This window comes from Tachysurus fulvidraco, chromosome 6, assembly GCF_022655615.1.
Source record: "Tachysurus fulvidraco isolate hzauxx_2018 chromosome 6, HZAU_PFXX_2.0, whole genome shotgun sequence".
Taxonomy (NCBI): domain Eukaryota; kingdom Metazoa; phylum Chordata; class Actinopteri; order Siluriformes; family Bagridae; genus Tachysurus; species Tachysurus fulvidraco.
In genome coordinates this window covers 17544044-17571739 of record NC_062523.1, presented here as the reverse complement: position 1 = coordinate 17571739, position 27696 = coordinate 17544044, and the positions used below count along the sequence as shown (strand labels likewise).

General features: G+C 40.1%; 3 protein-coding genes across 21 annotated transcripts in view; 2 read left to right on the top strand and 1 right to left on the bottom strand.

Annotated features, from left to right (window-relative positions):
• Nucleotides 1-7893, top strand: part of usp9 (ubiquitin specific peptidase 9) — a 29170-nt gene extending 21277 nt beyond the window's left edge. For 8 of the 15 annotated variants that reach the window (XM_027164852.2, XM_047815446.1, XM_047815444.1 and 5 more), the window contains 14 exons: nt 2-143; nt 227-430; nt 528-1086; nt 1859-1982; nt 2236-2461; nt 2562-2691; nt 2876-3061; nt 3300-3520; nt 3768-3856; nt 3939-4095; nt 4196-4408; nt 5143-5250; nt 5947-6042; nt 6128-7893. In XM_027164852.2, the coding sequence (XP_027020653.1) occupies nt 2-143; nt 227-430; nt 528-1086; nt 1859-1982; nt 2236-2461; nt 2562-2691; nt 2876-3061; nt 3300-3520; nt 3768-3856; nt 3939-4095; nt 4196-4408; nt 5143-5250; nt 5947-6042; nt 6128-6265 (2593 nt within the window). In that variant the 3' untranslated portion in view covers nt 6266-7893. The remainder of the gene's footprint in view (nt 1; nt 144-226; nt 431-527; nt 1087-1858; nt 1983-2235; nt 2462-2561; nt 2692-2875; nt 3062-3299; nt 3521-3767; nt 3857-3938; nt 4096-4195; nt 4409-5142; nt 5251-5946; nt 6043-6127) is intronic. The other 7 variants (XM_047815450.1, XM_047815448.1, XM_047815447.1 and 4 more) reach the window with 4 other exon arrangements.
• Nucleotides 7894-8097: 204 nt separating this feature from the next.
• On the bottom strand, nt 8098-10598 carry rpl8 (ribosomal protein L8). Its single transcript, XM_027164863.2, has 6 exons — nt 10452-10598; nt 9529-9674; nt 9311-9452; nt 8957-9175; nt 8402-8517; nt 8098-8289 (listed from the first exon to the last, which is right to left on the bottom strand). Exons 2-6 carry the CDS (start codon nt 9664-9666, stop codon nt 8131-8133), a joined length of 774 nt encoding a protein of 257 aa, XP_027020664.1. The 5' UTR covers nt 9667-9674; nt 10452-10598; the 3' UTR covers nt 8098-8130.
• Nucleotides 10599-13400: 2802 nt separating this feature from the next.
• ddx3xa (DEAD-box helicase 3 X-linked a) lies at nt 13401-27588 on the top strand. 5 transcript variants are annotated; one of them, XM_047814801.1, is made up of 21 exons: nt 13401-13830; nt 15185-15236; nt 16214-16261; nt 16843-16902; nt 17416-17487; nt 19895-20071; nt 20178-20313; nt 20450-20566; nt 20675-20774; nt 20857-20992; nt 21094-21191; nt 21318-21416; nt 21503-21663; nt 21789-21933; nt 22015-22159; nt 22433-22483; nt 23380-23561; nt 23644-23761; nt 24266-24419; nt 24533-24657; nt 24756-27588. In XM_047814801.1, exons 1-21 carry the CDS (start codon nt 13795-13797, stop codon nt 24845-24847), a joined length of 2304 nt encoding a protein of 767 aa, XP_047670757.1. In that variant the 5' UTR covers nt 13401-13794; the 3' UTR covers nt 24848-27588. The 5 variants fall into 5 exon arrangements, with proteins under 5 accessions (XP_047670757.1, XP_027020013.1, XP_047670758.1 ...); XM_027164212.2 differs by lacking the exon at nt 17416-17487; XM_047814802.1 differs by lacking the exon at nt 22433-22483.
• Nucleotides 27589-27696: the final 108 nt, after the last annotated feature.

Genomic DNA, 27696 nt, shown 5'->3' with positions numbered 1-27696 from the left:
GGTATGAGTGTGAGGAATCCTTCACAACACTGAATGTAGATATCAGAAATCACCAGAATCTGCTTGATTCCATGGAGCAGTATGTGAAGGGTGACTTGCTTGAGGGTGCTAATGCTTACCACTGTGAAAAATGCAACAAGAAAGTAAGCAATGCTCAAAAACAAACAAAAAAAATGAGTTTGTTGAACTGTGAAGCATCAATTAACCCTGTTTTTGCACTTTACAGGTGGACACAGTGAAGCGCTTGCTCATTAAGAAACTACCTCCTGTACTGGCCATCCAGTTGAAGCGATTTGATTACGACTGGGAACGGGAGTGTGCTATTAAATTTAACGATTACTTTGAGTTTCCCCGGGAGCTGGACATGGAGCCCTATACAGTAGCAGGAGTAGCCAAGCTGGAAGGTTCTGATGTCCACCCTGAGAATCAGGTACCATGGGTATTAAAGCTTTCGTACTCCACAAGGCTTAATGAACGTCGATTTGTTTTAAATTGTTTGTTTGTTTTATTTATTTTTTTATAAAAAGCAGGTCATTCAGCAAAATGAACCCTCAGAGCCAGAGGCACCATGCAGTTCACGCTATAGGCTTGTGGGAGTGCTGGTGCACTCAGGCCAGGCCAGTGGAGGTCACTACTACTCTTACATTATCCAGAGGAATGGCAGTGGAAGCGAGGGTGAAACCAATCGCTGGTACAAGTTTGACGATGGTGATGTCACAGAGTGCAAGATGGATGATGACGAAGAGATGAAGAACCAGTGCTTTGGGGGAGAGTACATGGGTGAAGTGTTTGACCACATGATGAAGCGTATGTCCTACCGTAGACAGAAGCGCTGGTGGAACGCATACATCCTCTTCTATGAGCGCATGGACTCCCTGGACAAAGACGGTGAGCTGGTGAAGTACATCTCTGAGCTGTCAGTAAGCAGCAAGCCACACCAGGTCAAGATGCCACCAGCCATCGAATGCAGCGTACGCAAGCAGAATGTGCAGTTCATGCACAGCCGTATGCAGTACAGCCTGGAGTACTTTCAGTTCATTAAGAAACTCCTAACCTGTAATAGCGTCTATCTGAACCCACCACCAGGTAACAGTACTTAGTAACAGTATTTTTTTTTTTTTTTTTTTTTTTTATTCACAATTCATATAAATCCTGGGCTGTATAGAACAATGGCTATAATAATAGCATTTCTATTGTTTGTAGAGAAATATTTGACAGGCTATATTTTAGGTTGAAATACTATGGCACACTGCTGATAAATAATTCATATCCAATTTGATTAATGTTAATGGACTTGATCTTTATTCTTGGACCAGGGTTGCCAAATGAACACTGCTGAACCCTGGCAAGCGTGTTGCTATAAATTGCGCATTTACATAAAACTTTGGGGCTCTTATGAATTTTTCTTTTCGTTCTGTGGAAACCCCATGCACACACTTATTATAAAGCTGCCAAACTTTCTTCACATACATTTTGGCTTTGTATTTGTTTGACATGGAAAATGTATTCATACTTATTTTGACCCATCTGTATTCTCATAAAGCCAAGGCTTAATTAATTAATTTATTTTTAAAATGTGATTTTTATTCATTTATTTGTTTGTTTGTTTGTTATTTTTATAATTATTGGACTGAACACTATTCAATTCTGAAAATGAATGAAATTTTTGGATGATGGATCATGCCATTATTTAGATTAAGATTAATCTCTTGTTTTGAATAGAAATGAACTCAATGTTCTCACTAACACCTGAGTATTTTAACACCATTAATAGTTAATTATCCCTGTGTTTGTCATTCATTAGCACAAGTGCTTAGCATCTTGGGAATTAATTTTGCTCTTATTTTTATTTAATTAGGACAAGACCATCTTTTGCCTGAAGCAGAAGAAATGGCTAAGATTAGCATTCAGCTCACAGCTCGATTCCTCTTCAGCACAGGATTTCATACCAAGAAAGCAGTCCGTGGCCCGGCCAGTGATTGGTATGTAAGCCTGCTTAAAAATTACAGTGGGATTTTTACAAAGATTACAAATGTTCTGAGTTTTAAGACTTGATCATCCTAAGGATATACTCTGTATTCAAAAACAGGCTGTAGTGTAGTCTCTCCTCCGAGTGCAGGTTTAGTATTTTCATAAAATGAAAAAAAAAATTGTTTATTAAATCAAGAAGGATCATTCCAATGGTTTCCAAAATGATTCTACTTTACAATTAATTGCACACATTCAATTTTTTAGGTATGATGCCCTGTGCATCCTCCTTCGACACAGCAAGAATGTACGCTGCTGGTTTGCACACAACGCCCTATTTTCCTACCCAAACCGATTCTCGGAGTACCTGCTCGAGTGCCCTAGTGCTGAAGTGCGGGGTGCTTTCTCCAAGCTCATTGTATTTATTGCACATTTCTCCCTGCATGATGGACCTTACCCATCACCTGTTGCCTCACCAGGACCATCTAGTCAGGTAAGCTCATCAAATCCATAATGAACAGTGAAAATTGAAATAGATATAATACTGCATCTGGGTAAATTTATCTTTAACGTGTTTCTGAACTTTGTGCTAGGGCTGTGATAATCTGAGCTTAAGTGACCACTTGTTACGTGCTGTGCTTAACCTGTTACGGAGAGAGGTGTCCGAGCATGGCCGTCACCTGCAGCAGTACTTCAACCTTTTTGTCATGTACGCAAACCTAGGTAAGGAATAAAAACCCGTTTTGAAAATATTTGTAAGTAAAATATCCCATAAGGGGGACCCTCGCTAGTTACAGTGAATACTAAATGAAATGGTGTGGATCTCATTGAAAAGGGTTGTGTTGCATAGGATCATGTTTTTGGGTGAAAGTCAGTACATTTTGTAACTTCCTATCTTTTGGTGTAGGTTTGGCAGAGAAGACACAGCTGTTGAAACTTGGTGTGCCATCCACCTTTATGCTGGTGGCTCTGGATGAAGGCCCAGGCCCACCCATTAAGTACCAGTATGCTGAGTTGGGGAAGCTGTATACAGTGGTGTCTCAGCTGGTGCGTTGCTGTGATGTAACGTCTCGTATGCAGTCCTCAATCAATGGTGAGTTTCTTTCCTTCCACAACTATTTTGTATTCGCTCCAGGTTTCTCTAGCTGTTGCCTGATGATGATTGACATCCTTGCTCAGTGTCGTTTGACTGACAACGCAGCCTTCTCCAGGTGTTTGAGCCACGTTGGCTTTGCCTGGAGCTGAGGGCACATGTATAGCTACTGCTATCATACTATGGCATTATAACCAGTCTATAACCATAACGTAATCATTATGTTTGTCTTGCGTAGGTAACCCTCCTCTTGCTAACCCATATGGGGATCCCAGCCTGACTCAACCCATCATGCCTCTGCATCAGATGGTGGCTGAGATACTGTTTGTGCGTACCAGTTACGTGAAGAAGATCATTGAGGATTGCAGTAACTCTGAGGAGACCATCAAACTGTTGCGCTTCTGCTGCTGGGAAAACCCACAGTTCTCCTCCACTGTGCTCAGTGAACTGCTGTGGCAGGTGAAGACCAGACAACCAACAACATAGTTTTGGAAAATATAGGCTGTTGAGGAATTGACTGTTTATAACGGTTATAATGTGAAAGTGAAGTGAAAACAGGAAAAAATTTAATGAACATTCCACATTAAAGTGAACCAAATAAATAAAGGCATAAAAAGTGTTGATTTATTTTTATTTAACAGCATGTTCTGAAGTGATAATGTAGTGAATTGAAATTTTAACTGTTAATCACTTTTTCTTTTAATAGGTTGCTTACTCCTACACTTATGAGCTAAGACCTTACCTGGACTTGCTGCTACAGATCTTGCTTGTGGAAGACTCTTGGCAAACTCACAGGTTAGTCTCTACTGGTTCTGCTTAGCAGACTGCAGTCCACTCGAATTACATTGTTTCTCATTCCTTCTTTGTGATCCACCAGGATCCACAATGTGCTGAAGGGGATCCCAGACGATCGTGACGGCCTGTTTGACACCATACAGCGTTCTAAAAATCACTACCAGAAGAGAGCTTACCAGTGCATCAAGTGCATGGTGGCACTGTTCAGCAATTGCTCAGTCGCCTATCAGATCCTTCAGGTAGCCCAAAGAATTTAGAACCGTGATTGATAAAATGTGGTTAAAATGAACCATAAAAAATGTATTCCATACTCATTAAGATATCTTTGTGTCTTCACAGAGTAATGGAGACCTGAAGAGAAAGTGGACATGGGCTGTAGAGTGGCTTGGTGATGAGTTAGAGCGCAGGCCATATACCGGCAATGCCCAGTACACATATAACAATTGGTCACCTCCTGTTCAGAGCAATGAGACCTCCAATGGCTACTTCCTGGAGCGTTCCCACAGTGCCCGCATGACTTTAGCCAAGGCTTGTGAGCTGTGCCCAGAGGAGGTATGGAAAATGCACACTGCCCACAAAAACTGGTAGCATACAATGTTTACCGAAAATACTAACGTTGTAACATTCTATCAGGAGATAAAATTGCTTGCCAGAGGCACATAGTTTTTTTTTTAACACAGCTTCCATTTGGAGTTTTTCTTTCAATTTGACTCGTTCAAGTCGTTCAGCTTAATTTGCAACTGTAAACCTGTCACTTACTTTCCCTTTTGCTACTGTAGACTTACGAAATGTGTTAACTCAGCATGTGTTATTCAGTAACATTATTCCTGTTAATATTTAAAATAAACACGATTATATAACAGGAAAAACATGAATTTAAAGCAAATTGGTTTCTATATTCTAACTGGGATTTTAACAGGGTTTGTTTATTGCATTCTTTTTCTTTGGCTGTGCTTTTAGCATGATTTAGTGACCACAATATGCCAGTGCTATACTGAACTATAGATAGGGCTTTGAGTTTTCGAAAAATTTACTTTAGAATTTTTTCTTTTCTCAGGAAGAAAGTAAATGTTTTGCCAGCATTTCAAATAGAAGTGGATAAGCCTTTTTTTTTATTCTTTTTCATTTCTTTTCTGTTTTATGAGGACTTCGTTCTTTTTTTTTCTTTGCAAAATAACCATGGCCTGTTTGGTTTAGCTTTAAATAATGGAAATTTGTCAATGTTAAGTATCGCTTGCCACTTGTGTAGTATACCATATACACTATTAACTGCCATTTCAAACTAGTGTCACTTAACGAAGCACGAGGTGGTGTCTGAAGAGGACGCAGGCCGGAAGCTGTCCTCGCCACAGCAGCTTTTGCCAGGGGAAGTGACAGGCCAACAGCAACACACTGTAAGATTCGTATGCCCCGGCCACACTGGTGCCATCTGCGTAACCTTTTGGTGTTCACAGAGCATAGGGAAGCTAAATCCATTACCCACTCCCACAAACAAGCCCCACTGTAAATTAACTGTCTTTTGTCCAAATATCAATGTGTTTATGAACTCAAACTGTTTCTTCCCACATTGCCATGCACAACATGATCGAAAACTCTCAGCCTTGGCTATAGTGATACAGTTGACCCATCTGTATTAAGTGTGTTTGAGTGCCTTTTTTTCTTTTAATACCTTCATCCATCAAATTGGCATAAAGGTCACAAAATATTAGTGTTAGTAAAACTTTTATATACAGAAACTATATATTTTGCATGCAAGTAAAAAGTGTAGGTTTTTCTTATGCATTCAGGATATTTGTCAGTTTGTTATTTAAGCCACAATCATGTTTGTTGCTATGTTCCTCTTAACAGTAATTGTGCATAGTTCTTGTCTTTTTGTCTGCCACAACTTTCCTTTGATTTGTTGTCAGCTTGATTATAAAGTTTTCATTTAGTAGGCCAAGTCTAGTCTAAAATGTCTCCTTATGCACTTTGAACACTGCTTAGCAAGCATTTTTAGTCCATTTTGATGACAATTCGTTGTTGTTGAGCTTCGTTTGAGTGTTTAGATTTATATTGGCGTTTAAAGATTAATGAGTGAATGGTGTTTTTAGGAGCAGGATGAGCAGGAAGCCCCCGATGACCAGGACTCCTCTCCACCAGAAGACACGTCTCTGTATCCCCACTCTCCAGGGACACAGTATCAACAGGTAATGGACAGACCAAATATAAATGAAAAATCAAAAATATTATAAATAGTTTGTCTTAACTAAAGGTGTGCTTTGTCTTTTTCAGCAAAACAACCTTCCCCACGGTCAGCCATACACTGGCCCTGCAGCACAGCATATGAACAATCCTCAGCGTCCAGGTCCACGAGCACAAGAAAACTGGGAGCCCCCAGAAGAGGTGCCACCTGCCCAGACAAAAGAGTAGCACCACCTTTTCATCCTGTCCTCCATCCGAGTGCAAGACGTTTAAGCAAAGAGCGAGGCCCCAGGCCCCACCATGCAGCGTCACTCCACAAACTGTGTCTCCAGAAAATTCTGCTCCCTATCCTCCTCACCCTGGGATGGAGTATCACTGTCTGCCCTGCAGTATTACAACCTGCCTGCAGTGGATGGTGTATGGTGGTGTAACAAGCCAGGCCTGATGCACTTGTCTCATGTGATGATGGTGTACATATTCTAATAGTTTTTGACTGTTCAAAACCATCAGCACCACATGCTGGTTGGAGACTTGCGGATTTACAAAACTTTAAAACTATAAAAATGCAAAAAAATGTAAAAGAAAAAAAAAAAAGCCCTGTTTAATCACCTGTGCTCAGTGGTGCAGTTTGATCTGCCTTTTGGCCCTTTCGGTCATTCAGCTCTATATTATTTTAATCCATGTCCACTCTTGGTTAATCTATCCCACCTCTGGAGCTGAGGATGGCTGTACTGTTGGCATGATGGAATGGTTGGCTGATCCTGATGCTAGGTTGACACAAGAGGTGATACAACATTTGTTCTGGAAACTTTCATAGCCTTTCCTCTTTTTTTTTGGTATTAATTGAATCATTTGAAAGCTCTAGTTGATATGCTGTAATGTTTTAGCATGGCTTCACACCGAACTAGTGTAGCCAAAGGGAAGTTCTGTGATCCTAACCGCCGTAGTTCCTAATCGACAGCTATTTTGACAAGCCGTTCCCCCTCCCCAAAACAAATCACTTCATCTTTTTTTTTTTTTTTTTAAATCAATATAAGAAACCAGTGGCTTCTGAATTGCACATATGTATCCTCTGACCTAACATTTGGCACTCAGTTCTTGGTGGGAATAAATGTTTAGTTTGAATTATAGGAATTTTAGAAAGAGAAAATGTATATGCAACAGTTTGCTATGCCAGGATGCCTGGAGCATTAGTGGACTATACTTGGTTTGCTTGTTTGTCTCTCCATGGTTGAACCTTGTATTAGACAAACGGACAAAAATAAAGAAATAAAAGATTAACATTGGCCACTAAAGTTGACAGCCTTCAGGTGCTGCCTGTTCACTTGCTTATTCTACTTGAACAGATTCTGCCTGGGGACTCTATTGGAGCAGAAAGTCAGAAGCAGGGTTATACCATAAGAGAACTGCTGGTTAGTTACATGGCAACTTAAACTAGATAAGGTAATATTTAGGAATAAGGGTAAACACCAGTAAATATTGTATTTAATTGGTAACTTGAAAGCATTTTGGATTATCTAAAAATACCAAATACTCCTGCAAATAAAACTATTCTGCCCACCATATTATATTTAAATATTTTGCTGTTTTATTTTATAGAATTTATTTTGTTGTATTTCACTGAAAAGGAAAAAATAGAATTTGATTTAAGAGGAACATTTTGTCCTTGTGTTCTTTTTAAAAATACTGACTGTACAGAGTTTTGCCCTTTTTTTTTTGCTGACTTTTGTTTTGGCCATAGTGACATTGAATTCTGGAGCCACAGTCGCAATGTTAACTTTCACTTTGTGAGTTTTTTTGTGCACAGAACTATTAGACATTGCGCCGTTCAAGAATAAAGAAAAACAAATCTTAAATGTGTTTGTTTACATTTCTACAGACATGTAACCTTTCAACTCCCATGTAGGTAACATTAGCATGGACCACTGCTGTCTTCTGCTCTTACAGCAGTTTCAATTTTAAAACTATAAAAGTGCAGGATGTAGCTAAAAGGAGAATTTAATGTAATTTACCAAACACATTCTGCAATAATTCTTGAGTGTAGACATGACAAGCCTGACTTAGTTGGACACATTTTATTATGAAGATACAGTTTAGTTTTCCTTCTCCTGGACGGTCTTTGTTCCACGCAGTCTGCCAGTGCGGCGGGCAGCAATAAGACCGACTTTGCGTCCAGCAGGTGCGTCCCTCCTGATGGTTGAGGGTTTGCCAATGTGCTGATGGTTACCACCACCGAAGGGATGCTCAACAGGCTAAAAACAGCACACAAGTAGAACCGTTTATACAAGCACCAGTAAAACTTCAACCTACTAGCAATAATAAAGAATAATACACTCCACAAAGTGGAAAATTGCCAGCACTTACATTCATAGCCACACCACGCACACGAGGCCAGCAGTTCCTCTTAACCTTATATTTGTGGTAGGCACGGCCTGCCTTCAGGATAGGTTTGTCAATACGTCCACCACCAGCAACAACACCTTTTAGAAAGGAAATGAAGCATAATCAACTCCACACATCTCATACACTTTTTTTTTTTAAAACATGTATAGAATCACTACACTTCTGAGGATGATTAGGAGCTCACTGTTCTGGGGCAGAAATGTGGCTCAAATTGGAACTAATGACAATTCTTTGCACCAATGAAACTTGCTATACTGGTATAGAAATGCTTGGCAACCTCATTGAACTTGTGTGTAGGTGCTAAAAATTCTAAGTATCTAAATGAAGTCTTTGTTTACACTAACCGGTTTTCAAACTTAAGCAATTTAGATATTCAGATGGTGAGAATGAAAGCATTTTTCATTCTCACCATCTGAATATCTAAATTGCTTAAGTCTCCACAGGAGTCATATTAATTTAACTATAAATGATATTTCAGTGAAAATACTTTACTGTCATTACATTAGTTATACATACCAACAACAGCTCTGTTAGTGGAGGAAATGACCTTCTTGGCTCCAGAGGGGAGCTTGACTCTGGATTTCTTGGTCTCGGGGTTGTGGGAGATTACGGTGGCGTAGTTTCCGGATGCACGAGCCAACTTTCCACGATCACCAGGCTTCTCTTCAAGACTGCAGATGATGGTACCCTCAGGCATGACACCAACAGGTAACACATTACCAATGTTCAGCTGGGCTACAAGTCAGAGAATTACAATAAGATTCCAACCAACATCAACAACACAGTGTGTGCAGTATACAAGTCAACAGTACGACACCCACAAATAGAACACAAGAACACATCCGGAACATAGTGTTTGCTTCGATTTACCTTTCTTGCCGCAAAAGATAAACTGGCCGGTGTGGATGCCCTCAGCTGCAATAAAAAGCTCGGTCCTTTTCTTGAACCTGTACGGGTCACGGAAGACCACCTTAGCAAGTGGAGCTCCACGGCCAGGATCATGGATGATGTCCTGAAAAAGATGGGGTTGTTGTTTAAGACTTTTCTCTCCCCACTAAAGCAAAAAATGCTCTGTGGAAAAAATTTACCTTCACAATTCCCTTGATGTAGCCATGACGTTCGGCGAAGTCGATGTGTCGGAGCTTAGCAGCACCTTTCCTGTGCTTGATGTGAGCTTTAAACACTGAGCCCGCACCTTTTCTCTGTGCCCTGATCACACGGCCCATAGTGCCTCCTGCACACACAACACAACACACTGAACAGTCTGCTTCACACACACACACACTCACAAAACCACACTTAAGTCTGCTTCACACACAGCTGGATCAGACACCTGGTCTACATAGTGTCTCAAACATACACACTTTCATTCTAAATAATTCTTTTAAGGAATATGGAACAGAATATTTTCATGCATGTTTGGCCGAATTTTCAGGACTCCTCATTCCTGCACAACATCTTGTATTCAACACAAACTTGGCAGAATAATAAATATTGTACTTAGCTAGCTAACCAACACCGCAGTATCTACGTAACTTATTATTATTAATAATAATAAGAATAATAATAACTGATTCAGAATCAGCGGGTCAACACAATCTAACAGAAGAGTTAGCCAACAAGCTAACTTCACTAGTTAGCACTGATGCTAATGTGTGTAGCAGCCGGTTGTGACACCGGGCCTAAAAGTTCACTTGGGCAAAAACATCTCAGTTTTAACAGCAATAAAGTGTTTATAACGTCTCTGTGTCTCATTACAGTAAGTCACACACATTATGGCCAGCAGCCGCCTGTGAGCGACAGATCCGAGGCCTGAACACGACTGTAATCAGACTTCAACATTTTACACCGAATTTCACCCGAAAAACAGCTCCATTTAACTAAACAGCGACATAAAAAGGGACGTAAACATCACGTCAGTGTTTATTACACAAATTTAACAGCGGATGGTTAAAATCTAATAAAGATTCGGTTAAGATTCAACGGAGAGAAACAAAGACCGCTCTCATACCTAAACTCCGTTGAAGGTGAAAAGGAAGTAGAAGAGAGAGAGAGAGATTTTCTTCCGGAGAAATAGAGAGCGCGTCACGCTCCCCCTAGTGGTGATGATGAGAACTGCAGAGTCCCAGCCGCTCCCTATTCAGCATGTAGTGCACTTCATTAGTGTCCACACTATGTAGCACACCCACACATATAGGACAGGAGAATTGGAATGAGACCGATGTAACTGGACCAGCAGCTATTAGGTTATGGAGATTTCATATTTATTGTTAGTTCTCAGCTCCTGGAACTCTGGATGTTTATAACATATTCTTAACCTCAACAGGTTTGGTGAGAACTTAGATACGTATATGATATAAATTATAAGTACAATTATATTTGCATGTTCATTAGAATTACAATTACACCATGTGTTTCACAATATTAGTTACAAATGGATTTTCATCTGTTTATTTTTCCCCTTCTCCCAATCAGCCACTTTAGGCCCATATTATTCTTCATTAAGAATGAAGACTACTGAAGTTGTCAATCATGAGTCAATGATCAAAGTACAAGCACGTACCATTATCCATGATGCTGCTTCTAGAATTTCATTCATTCATTCATTCATTTTCTACCACTTATCCGAACGTCTCGGGTCATGGGGAGCCTGTGACTATCTCATACGTCATCGGGCATCAAGGCAGGATACACCCTAGACAGAGTGCCAACCCATCGCAGGGCACACACACACTCTCATTCACTCACACACTAAGGACAATTTTCCAGAGATGCCAATCAACCTACCATGCATGTCTTTGGACCGGGGGAGGAAACCATAGTACCCGGAGGAAACCCCCGAGGCACGGGAGAACATGCAAACTCCATACACACAAGGCGGAGGCGGGAATCGAACTCCCAACCCTGGAGGTGTGAGGCGAATGTGCTAACCACTAAGCCACTGTGATCCTGAATTTCATTCAATTCAATTAAATTTATTTGTATAGCGCTTTTAACAATCATCCCATTGTCTCAAAGCAGCTGCACAGAAGTATGGAAACAGAAGAGAGAAAAACAAATAAATATATAATAATAAGAAGAAGAAAAAAATAAGGATAAAAATAAATACTTCAATATATATATATCTTTGTCATGACAAAAACTTCTGTTATGTCGAGATAACGAGATATTAAGTCGTTATCAAGACAAAACAAGAAAGAAAAAAATATATATAATAAGACAAGGCCTCTTAGGACTTCTGTAGAAACCTCACCTGTATTGAAATATTCCATTTATGGTTTATTGCCTATTTTGCTAATGGTGGTGAAAGGCATCATACATAGGAGTGAGTTGCTGAGACTGAGATCCGGGATTTACACAACTGTTTTAAAAGAAGGCTAACTGCACTGTGTAAACCATAACAGTTTTTCTTTTCTTTTTTTTTCACGAGTGAGTCAACAAAATTAACATTATGTTTTGATGGTGTGGAGTCTGGAGTTTTTGATTATTTTTCATGACATGGAGACCAAGCTTAGAAATTGCTTTAATTTGCTCAAAGTAGAACAGAAATGTAGAAGAAAACATGATGTAAATGAGAAAGTGATTTTTTTCAGCAGGTATTTTTGTTTGTTTATTCAAGCTAACTCTAGAGTCTGTTTCCAGTTGAGAAAACCATGTAATTCAAATTATACTGTGGAATATAAAATAGAAAATAAAAGGCCTTGTATAAAACATGACTATGTGGCCATTTTCCTTATATAAAGGTCAAGGTTTAACTCTTTTTGTTTTTTCTCATACTGGATGTAGAAACTCAGGTTCCTCTAGCAGTGTGTTCCAGCTCAGGTCAATGCTTTGACAAATGCACAATGTATTTAACCGTTTCTTAATGTATGGCTAGTATCCACTAAAGTAGCTTTTATTGTCATTTCAACCATATATAGCAGTTGCAGTACATAGTGAAATGAGAAAATATTTCGCCAGGATTGTGGTGCTACATAAAACAAAGACAGGGCATATAAAGGACTAGTAAGTTAGTCCTAGCCACATAAAGTGCAACAAGACAGTGCAGGACAAAAGACTATGCAGATGAAAATATACAAGACAATACAAAAAAGACAATACACAAAAGACAATAAACAGAAACAGTGCCGACCAGTGTAAATACTGTATGTTCAGACAATATTGCCTGACAAAAAATGTGGAAGCTTGTTAATTGATTCATTTTGTATAGTGCTTGCTTTAATATCTTCCTCTGTGTGGAGCTCCATGCTTGTGGTGATCATGACTGTGATGATTACAACAAGAGAATTTAAAAGTCTGGGTGACAGGGAGCCTATTCTGGGAACACAGGGAATGAGGCAGTCTGGGATGGGATGTCAGTCCAAAGGGCATCAAGCACACACACATTCATTCACATGCACACGATCTAAAGGGGACCCTGGACTTTTATTATCTTTAATAATAGGGTTCATTTTAAATCTGTGTCTCTGTGTCCTTTCTACCAGCACTGTGGTCTACCAGGTGGACCTGTGTTTTGTCTGCTGGTAGCTGGTCAGGCAAAAATATCCCTGTTAATTAAATGCAGAATGAAATCTTTTCTAATCTGGGTCCATAACTTGTAGAATCTCTCTCTCTCTCTCTCACACACACACACCAACTACAGTATGTATCATTCATTTTTGTGGTCTATTTTCTATTAGAATAATGTACAAATCTACTGCATATCACTTTGTCTAACGGATGCATTTGAAAAGGTTTGTTGAAGCTAATCTATCCGGCAGAAAAACAAAAACATAAACAAAAACAATACATTCAAGGTAAATCCTAAGTATATATATATATATATATATATTCCTAAATATATTTGCGTTTATAACAAATCAACGTCACGCAAATAACAATGAACAATCACGAGTTTAAAAACATCCCTTCCAATAAAACGCACGCACGCACGCGCACGCACAGCTTCCTGCTACATGTATTCTCTCGATACTTTCCGCGTCGCCGCTGAACTACGAAATCTCGCGATATCTGCGCTCAGCCTGGGCTCTATTTCACGTACCGAATATCGCAAGGTGCTGTTACGGACAGTCTTAGAGTCTAGACGCATAGCTAGTTAGCTGTCGTGAAACTTCGGTATAGGTTTTTTGTTTTAATCGCTACGCAAATTCTAAAAGAAAAATCCTTCGTATGTTCGTATCCGCTGGCTTTATACCTTCATATTTCGCTTTTTCGAACCTGATACAGAAGAAGAGCAGCGCGTCGTTCGAGAAGGAGAATTTGGCCGTGTTCCTGTAGCTAGCTAGTTAGCCGGCTTGCTAACAAAGAAAATATCTGGTGAAAAGGAGAAATCCTCCTCATTATTTTTTCTAGTTATGAGTCATGTTGCCGTCGACGGTCTAGATCAGCAGGTAAGTTCGGCTTTTCTCAACAGCCCGAAATGAGAAACCGTTTACTTTTATTTAAATTAACGACGTATTTGTTTTTAAATCCGCTTCGTGATCACGGGGTTATTTACACATCGGTGTCCTGAATCACCGGCGAATAGTTTATAATCCGGTTTGTTTGGTTAAAATCTAAACCGAGTCGTTAATCCTCTGTCCGGCTCTGAATCTGCCAGCATTAGCTTACATCCACAGTTAGCTTGTTAGCTTTTGCGTATTACGCATTTCGCCAAAGTTGGACTTGATAATCACATCACCGCTCACAGCTACGTGAAATATCGCGCCTTTAGCAGCGACTTAAACAGCTAGATTCCAAAATAACGTGAATATCACGTCGTGTGGCGTGTTATTGTGTGTTCGTGCCGTCATGTTTTGTGAGTAAACTTTATTCCGACTTGTTTATTTAAAGCCTCTTGTCGATGCTAAAGCGTTACACGTGTATGTGGTGTTAGAAAAAGCTGAGGCCCAAGGCAGGAGGCTGATAATCAGGTCCCCGGTTCTGTCGTTAATACACGTGAGCTCGCTTTCTCACACACACGTTAGCTGCAGATGTTATAGGGTTTCGTGTTGAGGATGATTAGCGGACTGCTCAGTTCGCCTGGGTTTCTTCTTCTCTCCACAACATCTTCTCTTCCACCGTCGGACATTTTGTTCGCCTTTCAGGTTAAGAAGGAGAAGAACATCGCAGATAATCGAACGTTATGGCCGTCTACGTACAAATTCTGGTTCAGCAATGTTTTATTCTAAGCGTTATTTATACACACGTATATGCAGGCATTATTTATCTTACAGTTTATGGTAGTAAGATGCACGCAAAACGTGCCACAGTAGAGAGAGATGCGCGAGCTGCCGGATGCAGTCAACACTGCGTCTGTCATCACGTCACACACGCGACTTGTACACGATCAACTCGATTAGCGGTGAACTGATTATAAACTGTGCAGCTTTGTTCGATTGTAGACTTGTCCTTTGTTACTATGGAGTAGTCAGTGGAGTCTGGGGTCACTTATTGATCTTTAATAAGTTTGGAGGGGAGAAAGCTGTACGGTTTAAAATAACTCGAATATTACTGTACAAATTTGAGAAATATGCTAATGTTTAAAAAATACTTTGGATTGTTAAATTTCTCCAGAACTTGAACATAAATCCACATTTCTCAATGTATCCACAATCTAACCAGCATAGTTGCATTCCATACTACAATTAGAAGGAACTAAAAGTGGATTACACTTACAACTGTGTCCTGTTTAGTGACTGGTAGTTGACTTGAGTGGTTTTTCTTTTCCCCTCCTCATTATTACTTTTTTTTTTTTCCCTCCAGCTTTCTGCCCTAGACTTGAACTCTGCAGATGGGCAGGGTGGAGGCACTGGCAGTAAGTTTTTGACAATCACACTACTCTTTACATGCATTTTACTTTCACACTCTTGGAAGAAATTTTCATCCCTTAAGGGTTTGATGGTTTGTTTATCTAGAGCAGGGGTCTCCAATCTTATCCGGAAAGGGTTGGTGTGGGTGCAGGTTTTCATTCCAACCAAGCAGAAGCCACACCAGAGTCTACTAAAAGCCAAGAACAGCTGATGAATCAGGTGTGGCTTCTGCTTGGTTGGAATGAAAACCTGCACCAACACCGGCCCTTTGCAGATAAGATTGGAGGCCGCTGATCTAGAGGAATCTTAAGGTTCCCTAGAAATGCAAAACAGACATTTCTCTCCAGAGAGTAATCCCATTTTTTTAAAGAAGTGTATACACATGCATAATTATCTCGCACAACATGGCCAAAGGTTTGTGGACACCTGACTGTTACACCCGTGTGTTTTGTAAATCCCATACCAGATTTAGTCCTTAGCATTTCCAGTAATCTCCATTCTTTTTCAAAGATTTACTACTAGCATTGGAACACGGCTGTGGGGATTTGTGTACATTCTTCCACAAGAGCGTTAGTGAGCTTGGGCTCTGATGAGGAGGCCTGTTGTTCAGTCAGGGTTTCAGTTCATCCTAAAGAAATTTGGCAAACCATGTCTTTATATGTGCATGGAAATATTGTCATGCTGGAACATGGCATTCCATTCAAAGGAGCTAAAAAAATTTACTTGCATTGTAATGCACTAGCACCTCCTCTATAGCTGTGTGCTTTGTGTCATTAGTCTGGGGAAGACCCACATATGGGTACGATGGTCAGGTTTGTACAAACGTTTGTCATTTGTTATGATTGTATTCTAGATGCACTCATGTCAGTATTTCTGTTTGCCTTGCATAGTATTATGATAATATCCTACACACAATGTTGGCTGAAATTTAGTGCTGCACTCTCTTAAATGTCCATTCATTGAGATTTCTTTTAAACCCCAGGGCGTTACATTCCTCCTCACTTGAGAAATAAAGATGCTGGTAATAATGGTAAGTATTTTTGTTTTACTAACAACCAATTGTTTTTATAGAACTGTCATCACTTTTTTTTTTTTTTTACTTTTTACTAACACCAAGTTAAATGCTGCAAACATCATACTGCAGCTCTAGCATTGGAGCACGAGACGCACATTTGTGCATCAGATGTGTATAAATTGATTAGTTTGTTGTTTTTAATCACTTCCCCTTTAGCAGATTTTAAACATCTGATAATGCAGTATGTTCTCCAGTGCATTGATTAAGGTTCACTGTGTATTTGAGATTGCATGATTTATCACTTTCAAAGCTTTGTCATTTTATTTAGGGCTAAAAATTTTTCGCCTTTTTTTTCTCTGATGGTCTTAATTTTTGTTTATTGCCCATTTGATTTAATGTTAGTTTGCTGGGGTTTTTATTTTAATTAGTGCAGAGAATGTTTTCATTGTTTTAGGAAGCTGAGGAAGATGAGTTGATGAGTCACATTGTTGTGAAGCCTTTTTTTTTCTTCTTTTTGTTTCCAACGTCCAAAAAAGGTTTATTTATTTGTCTTCTTTTTATGTTTACTGTTTTTATTTATTTTTATTTCTTCACAGCAGGAAATGCTTATTCCTCTAGTAGACAGAGCGGTTATTCAGTGCCACCAGTACTGAGCTGTAAGTTTGTTTTGTTAGCTTTGCTATGGGTGCTCTGCATTCCTAAATGCATGAAAGTTTAATTTTATGTCCAGAATCCAGCATATAGGGCCAGTATCTAAAGCTCAAAGTTTACTGGGCATAGACATGAATCCTTCTCACATTTTTGTGTTCTGTTTTGGGGAGCTAGCCCATCCTTGTACAGAGTCTAACTTCCACCTATTCCACACAGCTATCCATCAGCTGTAGTCACTTTCTTTTCTCTCCTTTTCTCATTTCTTTTCCAGTTGACTATAGGGTTGTGGAGGAAGAGGGTCGTTGACACTACACACTTAGACTTTTACACAATATAGACAAGAAGTTTTCTTTAGACGGTCACTCGGTTTTGTAACATTTACTAAATTCAGTTCCCTGAGAGAAACAGCAAGTGCTTTACAATTGTGTTTGTAGCCATTAGAGTAAGGCTTGATTGTTTTGCCTCTTTGTCTATATGAAGAAAGGCGTTGTCCTTAAGTGCACTATGCCTCTGCTCAGGTTGCCCAAGATACCCATCTCAGGAGCTTTCCTTCTATCACACCTATGGTGGTGGCTGGCCAGACAGATGTGGTACACCCGTATCTCTGTATTTGCATGGGACATGTGTAGTGTCCCCCTCCCTCCCCTCACCTTTGGCTCTAAAGCTGACTGCTACTATATGCAGTTATCAGTCACAGCATTATTGCCTTTGTCAGAGAATGAAGTTAGCAAAATTTGCGAACTAATTAATGCGCTAATATGATGGGAATGCCTGCTTTTGCTGCATGCTTAACTGTTTGCTCATGTAGGTTTAAGGTTTGAGATTGAGCCTCCTTATGGATGTATGGCACAGGGGTCTGCTAATGTAGAATTTAACTTTTGAGGCAAAAGAATTATTAATATTAGTGATGGTGCCATAATTAAGTGTTCTAGGCAGTGTAGTTAGTTAGTTAACTGGATGTAATCATATTATTTTGTTTATTGCTGTGTTCTGAATATGGCCACAGGGGGCTGGCAATTTTTTTTTAAAAATTTGCTTAAATCCAAGTTTTGTGTGCTTCACTGTGTAAAGGGTTGCTCAAAACCCCACCTCCATTGTAGTCAGTGCTATTTCCCTTGTTCTTAGCTGGAATTTTCCAGATATAAACCTGAAAAGATGCAACCTACGTGTCTTTGATTTGTTTTTTTTTGTTCTGTTCATGCTGATGCCAGATAATGGAGAAAGTTATCTTAACAATATTTTTGTTTCTATTTTTGTATAGTTTTATACTCATTTTTGTGAATTCTGAACTTTTGAGCACTGACTTTACCATCTCCTGAAGGTTTCAGGAAAAAAGTCCTGTTTTATCGTTCATCTGTAGTTTCTGTCCGTATGCAGTAAGAGAGGATTTGGCTGGTTCACTTGGCATGTTTATGGAGAGCTGTGAGGGAGTTTTGATAGAGGCTCCTTTTTTACCTGTGTGCGTTAGGAATGAGAACACAGACTGCGCTCGCTCAGATTGGTAATTGTAGAGCAGCTGGTAGGACATAACATGCCATTTCATCTGTTTTAGGCTAGCTGAATGTATGCAAAGTTGCAGCTGATAATTTTTTCATTTTAATTAGGACTGGAGCCTGTAGAGAAGAGAGACCATCTTGCCAAAGCTGTGTTTTTTTTTTTTTTTTGTTTTTTTTTTGGTTGCCTTTATGTGGTTTGATTAGCACTAGTTCCACTTCTGGTTAGACTATAGACAAGTATTTAAGTAAACTAGATCTTCCACTTTACCTGGGTGTTTGGTCCACCTTTCTCACCTGAGTCACTGTATGCTAATGCAGTACTAGTTTGCTTTCACTTGCTTTTTGATAACTACTGCTCGCTCACCCAGTACCAGTGGGAACAGGGCTTGGGAATCCACATCATGCCACGCTGCATTTTTGGATTGATTTTCTATATGGTCTGCAAAATATTTAATTTACATCAAGTACTTAAATGGATACATTTTCCCCCACATTTTGGGTTTGCCAATTTCTACCATCTAGCCAGCTCTCCCTAAACACATGTGTAGCTAGGGATGGTGAAGGCAAACACATGGTTCCTCTGAGACTTGAGGCCAGCTGGTGCATCCTTTTGAACATCTGCTCATGCATCTTTACAGGGCAGTGTAACGTGCTTGGAGGAAAAAGCTATCTGCCCTTTTCCACATATATAAGCTCATACCCCCATGCTTATCTAGTGTCTCTCTGATTGAAGGGAGGCGACTGTAATAGTTTTCTGAACAAACTTGCAATATTTTGTTAAAAAAAAAAGGTGGTGCAGATATTTATCATTACATGAACTACCGCACAATAATTGGAACACAGACTCTGAGCTTTGTCTTTTTACTGTTTTCTGCTGTGGTGTGAGTGCAGTCACACAACAAGCAGGTAATGGGGAAAAAAATGGAAAACCCAAATCCAAGATTTCAAACATTCTCTACCTACAAATGTCAATTTTTGTCTGAATAATCACAGTGGATTATATCCTTATGACATTAGCAAAGAAAAATCTGTTTAAGATTTTATAACCTTCTGAGTCTGTGTGGATGTGATTAACTGCAAATATTTCAAGAGCATGAGATTGAAATGTAATTAGCTGATTTAAAATAGATAACAGTAGTTAAGAACCTTTTTTAATTCTCTAGACTGCAAATGCCAGGAGCACATACACAGTTTCCCCTGCTATAAAAAGTAATGTTTGTTGGTCGTGTTTGTCAGTTTATACACCTTATTACTTTTTGTGGCACTATGAAATGTGATTTCAAATTATCCCAAATTTGGAAAATAACTGAAGCTTGATTGATATTTGCAAGTAACTCGGACATTATTAAAACAATGACTCTTTCCCACAAGCCATTGCAGCGCGACATCACATTCCCAAGCCCTTTTTTTTGTGGGCTTGGCTTTTGGCTTTCCTTTCTCAAATTTCTACAATCAGGCCTGCTTCTTGTCATTTGATTTACTTTTTTGTTCTCTGTGGAAGACTCTCCTGGATGGGATGGTGGTCGTAACAACTGCTTTGTTAATGGATACCATGATAATCGCATGAATGGAGCTGCAAACTTCGGCCGCGGTCCCCCTCGCAATGACAGAAGTGGTCGCGGCAGCTTCCGTGGAAATAGGGGTGGTGGCACCTTCAACCAACCCATGCATAACCCAAGTACTCCTATTTCTCCACTAGGAAAAACGTTATATATAAACGTTGTTCAGAAATGTTGAAGATTACTCTCAATTCGTCTTGTACATCTAAACATTTATTTTTGTAGCTTTCAGTGGCTTTGAAAACAAAGATGGTGGCTGGAACACAGGTTTGAACAGGGATGCCTACTCCAGCTTTGGTGGGCGTTCTGACAGAGGAAAGTCTGCTTTCTTCAATGACAGAGGGACAGGCTCAAGAGGACGGTAAAGGAAATATTATTATTTGACATGTTTACTTTTAATCAGTAATCATTTTCATTCAGTGTAATTTGTAAATATTCTTGCTAAGCAGACTAAAAATTATTGGGTGCCATGTATTAAAAACAGTGTTGTTGTTCAGGTATGAGCGTGGAGGCTTTAGTGCTGGAGGTGGAATGGGAAACAGTCGGTGGTTAGAAGAGTCCAGGGATGAAGAGGACTGGTCAAAGCCTACTCCACCCAATGAGCGCCTAGAACAGTACGTAGCAGAACCAACTGCTAATTATGCTCCAACAAAGAGCCCATCTGCTGCTTTAATAAAGTCTGTCTTCTCTGTTTCTCTCTTGTCTCTCCTCTTCACCCTCAGTGAGCTGTTCTCTGGAGGCAACACAGGGATTAACTTTGAGAAGTATGATGACATTCCTGTGGAGGCCACTGGCAGCAATTGCCCTGGCCCTATTGAGAATGTAAGTCTCACAGTACTCTCAGATTAAAACTTTATCTCTGTCACCAAAACGGAACATGGCTTTTATATCCTCCTTTTTTCAGTTCCATGATGTCGACATGGGAGAAATCATAATGGGTAACATAAATCTGAGCCGCTATACCCGTCCCACTCCTGTACAGAAGCATGCCATTCCCATAATCAAGGCCAAGAGGGACCTAATGGCCTGTGCTCAGACAGGTAAGCCATTTTCCACATCCAGTATGGGATTAAATTCAATCTTTATTCTTATTAGAGGCTGTTTGGCAAGGTGCTTTATTATTCTTGTTGCATTTGCTCAGGCTCTGGGAAGACTGCAGCATTTCTGCTCCCAGTGTTGAGTCAGATCTATACTGATGGACCAGGAGAAGCCTTGCAAGCTTCTAAAACCAGTGGCCAGGTACTAATGGTCTTCTGCTCTTTCTAGCCACCAATAAATGATTTTTATTTTTAGAAAACCCTTTAGCGTGCAAATGATTGATATGACCCAGTTACAGTGCAGATTCTAATGGTGCTGCTTTATTAGGATAATGGAAAATATGGCCGCCGAAAGCAGTATCCGATCTCCTTGGTCCTGGCCCCAACCAGAGAGCTTGCTCTACAGATCTATGATGAAGCCAGGAAGGTATTTCCAACAGTTCCCTCACTCTTGGCAGACCTGAACAATAACTTATTTTCAGATATGACCATTGATTTCTGTGTGTGTTGTAGTTTGCATACCGTTCCAGAGTGCGCCCATGTGTAGTGTATGGAGGGGCTGATATTGGCCAGCAGATTCGGGATCTGGAGAGGGGATGCCACCTGTTGGTGGCCACACCAGGACGTCTGGTAGACATGATGGAGCGTGGCAAGATCGGCTTGGACTACTGCAAGTGAGTGATATGAGTTTAACACTGTCCAGCAGTTTTTTTTTTTTATGCACTTAATCCAGTGGAGGCAATTTGTAGATTCTGACTTGGAAAGTGAGGCCACTTTTTTTTTTCTTCTTCTTTACCAGTTACCTGGTTCTAGATGAAGCTGACCGAATGCTGGACATGGGTTTTGAGCCACAGATCAGACGTATCGTGGAGCAGGACACCATGCCACCAAAAGGTTTACGCCAAACTATGATGTTCAGTGCCACCTTTCCCAAGGAGATTCAGGTGCTTGTCCTTACATGTCTTTTCACTTGTGTAAATTATTACTTTGTTAGCAGCCATTGAGACCATATGCATTGTTTACAGATCTTGGCCCGTGACTTCCTGGAGGAGTACATCTTTTTGGCTGTGGGCCGAGTAGGCTCCACCTCAGAAAACATTACCCAGAAGGTGGTCTGGGTTGAAGAGAGTGACAAGCGCTCATTCCTGCTGGATTTGCTAAATGCCACAGGTAGAGCCTCTATTCTGTATAGGTAACAGACAAACCTATAGACAGTTCCCAGATAAATCCTGCTGAATAAGACATTAACATTCAGAGATAGTAATGAGGTATTAAAAGGTTCAATGTTTGTTGCAGAATTTTGTGTTTTGTAGATTTGTAATTAACATAGTCACTAATGTTTGTGGGTCTTGCATAAAAGATGGATTGATTTATCTGTACTGTACTGCAATTTGGAAGTGGTAATAGTTGCATAAATTCACTAGGAGGTTTGGTTTTATTTAGTCATTCCAAGTGAGGTTCAGGAAAATGCAACTGAAACTCCAGAGAGACCAGGTGAGTGTGGGCTTTGCAGTCTGTGATAAAACACGTTCATATTTCATTGGCCGTTACATTCTAATTTTCCTTCATATGCTTTAATATATTGAGCTTTTTTAGGTAGGATGCTTGTTTAATACTGATGCACTCTTTTAGCTCTGTCTCAGCCAAAGGTATCATTTTAGTTTTGGTATGTGTAATCTGCCTGCAATGTGACCCATTTTCCATCCATTTGGATGTTGCCTCTGGAAATCATGGCTAACCGTGGTAACAGATTTTTCCAGTTGTGCAGCTGATGTCATTTAAAATTTGTTGTATCCAAGTATGCCTCTTGCTTTAACTCAAAGGACATGTCCGTTTAGTTAAAGCACATCCTTTAAATGGTCAAGTGGGAATAAAAATGATCGTGTTTCCATGGTTACCAGCACAACATAATGCAGATGAATGTGAGTGGCTGCTTGGATGAGCTCTCATCTGTATCTTACCATAGCAACTTAGCATGGAGACACGCAAGCATGTAGTGAATCGTCATCAGTCACTGTTGCCATCTCAACGTTATCTAAGGCAAAGGCTGCTGCTGGCGTGATGCTGGGGAGTGAATGGAGTCTTTTCAAAGAAAAGCCTTGTTCACTCCTGACTCACTCGCCTCACATCCTCTTGAGCTTTGCTTTGATGGCCATTAAAGAAAGCTGTGACAAACATTGAACCCAGTTTTATTCCTTTCTTTTAAGTCAAGGGTCTGGGGTTTCTCTACCTGTATTTTGAGGCTATGAAGGAATTTCACTTAATGGTTGTCAAATGATGCAAAACGGTCTTGTTCGCCATGTTTGTTGTCATTGTTCTTTTTGGATGTTTGTCTGAAGTAGCTCGCTCTCACGTGACATGTAGACCTCAGACTGTGTTTCTGGATACAGGAAAAGATTCCCTTACGCTGGTGTTTGTGGAGACTAAAAAAGGTGCAGATGCCCTAGAGGATTTCCTGTATCGTGAGGGCTATGCTTGTACCAGCATCCATGGAGACCGCTCTCAGAGGGATCGGGAGGAGGCGCTTCACCAGTTCCGCTCGGGTCATTGCCCCATTATGGTCGCCACAGCGGTGAGTTCATCCTGCGTGTTCTGTAAAAGCCTCTGCCTCTCCTGTTGTGTAGCAGTAATGCTAATAGCACTAAAACTCCTAGGTGGCTGCTCGTGGTCTGGATATCAGCAACGTGAAGCATGTCATCAACTTTGACCTGCCCAGTGACATTGAGGAGTATGTCCATCGCATTGGGCGTACTGGACGTGTGGGAAACCTTGGTGAGTTCATCAGAGAACAGTGATGGGTGCTGAGTTTCTGTTTATCAGCTTTATCAGTATGTTTGACTATACAAATAAGTGCACAGTGCAAAGGTGCTTCCATGCATCAAGAAATTATTTATTAATGCAGCACTAGTTATAATTCTTTAGGGAGCTTTGAATTCCCTGAGTGGAGCATGTGGTTGCCTCTCATGTCAGCAGAATGAAAACCTGGCTGTTTTTGTGCCTTCATCAAGACCTTATGCCACCAACACATCAGCCTTTATAGTCCATATAAGCTACCAGCTCTGAGCTGTAAAAATTGACCAAAATGCAGATCTACATATGGAGTTTGCCATTAAAAAATGACCAAGCGTGCACACAACCCAACCCACCACAAACACCCCTCATCAGTGATTTTTATATATAAGAAGCTAGCTGCTGGAGGCTCACACTGGTTGAAACATGGGTGTTACTATCCCAGTCTAATTATCTGTTTATGTTGCACTTGTGTAATTAATTCAGGTTTGGCCACCTCTTTCTACAATGACAAGAACAGCAATATCACTAAGGACATGCTGGACATCTTGGTGGAGGCAAAACAGGAGGTTCCTTCCTGGCTGGAGAGCTTGGCGTTTGAGCACCAGCACAAAAACAGCAGCCGAGGTCGCTCCAAGAGGTGCAAATTTCTTATTCTTTTAGACCACCTGTTTTATTTATTTACTTACTTACTTACTTACTTTTTGCTTTAGCACATCGTGTATTGTGTCCTAATGTCCTGTGGCTGTGCAGGTTCTCTGGTGGTTTCGGAGCTAGAGATTACCGTCAGATGGCTGGAGGTGGCAACAGCTTTGGCAACCGTGGTGCTCGTAATCCAGGAGGCCATGGAGGCAACAGAGGATTTGGTGGTAATAAGGGTATGTGTGACACTTGACTCTTTGCCTAAGAAGGAAATGTTAAGTTTGCTTTATTGGATATAATAGACTTTTATTTATTTTCGTCTGTCTTGTCTCAGGTGGCTTTGGCAGTTTTGTCAGTGATGGCTACGGAGGGAGTTATGGAAACTATGGAGGAAGCTATGCCCAAGTGGATTGGTGGGGCAACTAAATGTCTCAGTGCAGTGGCTCACCATGCCAGACTAGCTGAATGGAAACCACATGTTAACTTAAGCCAGACTCTGCGCCCTGTGTAGCTTTAAGAACTTGCAGTACATTACACGCTGTGATTCTCTGCCTGCATTCAGAATGGCCGTGGCAGAACAGAGCGTCACTTTGTAGTCAGGAACCAACAATGGACACCCAGTTATGTTTGATGTAGGACATTGGGCTTAGTTTTCAACTGCACTTTTCTTTGTTTTGAAGCAAAAAAAAAAAAAAAAAAACTGAGGATCATTTATATGTTAATGTACTGTGCCTTTAAATTTAAACAGGACATTGTTTTATCATTTCACTGAATGAACTTGGCCAAGAGCTAAATTTGTTTTTGTTTATAATATAAAGATTGTACTTAATCAAACCTTGGCAAAAAGGATAATGTGGCTTGTCTGAGTCACAATTCCATTTGAACTTCAAATTGACTTAGGGATATCATGTAGCCTACATTACAGGCCAGAGAACTAACAGCTCATGGAAGCAGCATAGAAGCGCTGTACAAGTGTTTTCATATGCGGCGACTTTGCTGTAAAGGATAAAGAGTTCTGAATTTTTGCTCACTCTATCCTGGGTAGGCACCTATTTAGGTAAATGGTAGTCTTCAGAAAGGCCATTCCAGTTGTGATAGGAATAGTCATGACAAAATGGTAAACACTCAGTGTTAACTACACTCTGGTTAACAATACACAGTGCTGGAACTTGTTACTCCACTGCTTTTAATTGACTTGACAGTGTTATGGCAGCTAGTAAGTACCACATGCTAGCCACTGTAAGCAGGCAGAATTTTTGTTATTTTTTTCTTGAAACATTTCATGGAAAAGAGATAAGAAATGTTAAAAAATCTTTTAATGTTTCATCAGCGGGGAAAGAAAAACCCCAACAAAAATATGCGTGCCAACTTGAAGGTGAAATTTAAATAGCTTAAAACGGACCATAGTACCAAAGCGAGCCTGCCTCTCGTCATGGCCTCTTTGGTCGTATATACGCATGCTAGTGTTTTGTTTTTTGGTCAAGGACAGAGGACAAATTCTGTCGCAGGCTTTACTTATTACAAACATTTTCTCTTTTCAAGCTGCGTTGGTAGGCATGCCTCATTTTCCTACACAGAGGTGTTAGGAAATGGCCGAGTTCATTCTGAGGCATTGGCAGATATGCACAGGGGCTGAGTTGGGCCTGGCATGCTCTCGGGCTCCGCTGCACTGTGGTGGTCATGATCACTGTGTGGTGGCCAAACACCAGGTTTGCCCTCCTTTGTGGTACATTTTAATGCTGTCGTCTCCAAGAGATCATCTGCTCTGATATAAACTAACTGCTGGCTCTGAGCCAGCTTTCTGCTTCCTTTAAAGAGGAAGGAAACCTCAGAGAGGAGGAGGAAAAAAAAGCATTTTACTCGAGTGCAATAGATTTTTTCTTCTCAAGTGTGTTGTGCCTTGACATTTTTTTAAATTGATGAATTCAAGCAGATGCACTGACAGTATTGAGAACTTAAAGTTGACTGGTGCTACTTAAGTTAGGTCTAGGCCCATGTATGTTGTGCCCATCAAGTTTTACAAAGTTCTTTTATTGCACATCTAGAGTTTTATATATAAATGTCTTGAGTGTGTGTTCTCAAGCTTCCAAATGTTGTGAATGGGGAGATAGAAACGCAGCTTGTTTACAAAAGGGGAAGGGATCTCAATATTTACCAGGATTTATTTGGGACCAGGGGGATCAGCAGTGGGGAATTTAGCTCTTTGCACACAGATTTCTAGATTCTACTTTTGCTGCTAGTTTTGTGTAATTTATTAAGCATTTTTGAGAAATATTTATTTTTGTAAGCCTCAAAGCGATTCTTTGAACGTTTCAAGAAGCTTGACCAAAAGACAGTACAAAAACACTGGCACTTGAATGTTGAATGTCACCTGTATGCGTGGAATTTCTATACTTGGGGTAGTGTGAGCTTTTTAATGTTTCAGACTATATTGGACTGAGTCAGTATCCACAGCTGTTGAAGGCCTACAGGCCATATTTCTATATAATTACTGATTGGCTCTCAAAATTGGAAATAGGAGAAAAAAAAACAACATGCCAAGGTTTGGAATAGTGTTCAAATGACCTAATAATTTCTTAAATGTATCAGTGCAAAAAGTGTCCAGTTTCTCCAAATGTGTGCATTTCTTCTTTTTAAAATGGAATTTTGTTCTGTTAGAGGTTTTGTTTCAGTGAATGTCTGGCACAAGGCAATCTTAAACATGTGGTTCTTCTCTAGTGTTGCATTTGCATATACAGTGCCTCTGGGGTTGAGCCTCTGAGGGGCAGTTAGCAAGTGATGGTGCGAAGACACCTGCTGTACAATTTGTACCGTTAAATTCATACCCTCCAGGAAAAGATGCAAATGCCCCTCACTTGCTTACTGTACTTGGAGCGACCTGGAGCACTTTAGATTTAGTATTTGCTTTATGTAGTAGTGTAGAAGCTATGCACTGCATGGGAGAACTCATCTGTGCATTTATTGTATGATTTTACCAAAATAAAAGTTTGAAATGCTAATTCAAATACAAAACCAAGCATGTTTTCTAAAATGTTCATTTGTTGTAGCAGGAAATGGGGAAGAACATGTAGCAGCTGTTAATGGTGTGGCTAAAAACTTATCGGATGTGTTTTGAAATTCAAGTGGCTTAAGTTTGTTTACAACAGATAAAATCTTTCTTTCCTGAACTCATCCCCTGTCTTCATTTTATCTCAATTACAGAATGTGCCAAAATCAATATTTCACTTCCTAAGAAAACGCCACAGTGGGAAATAATATACCACATGAGTGTTAAT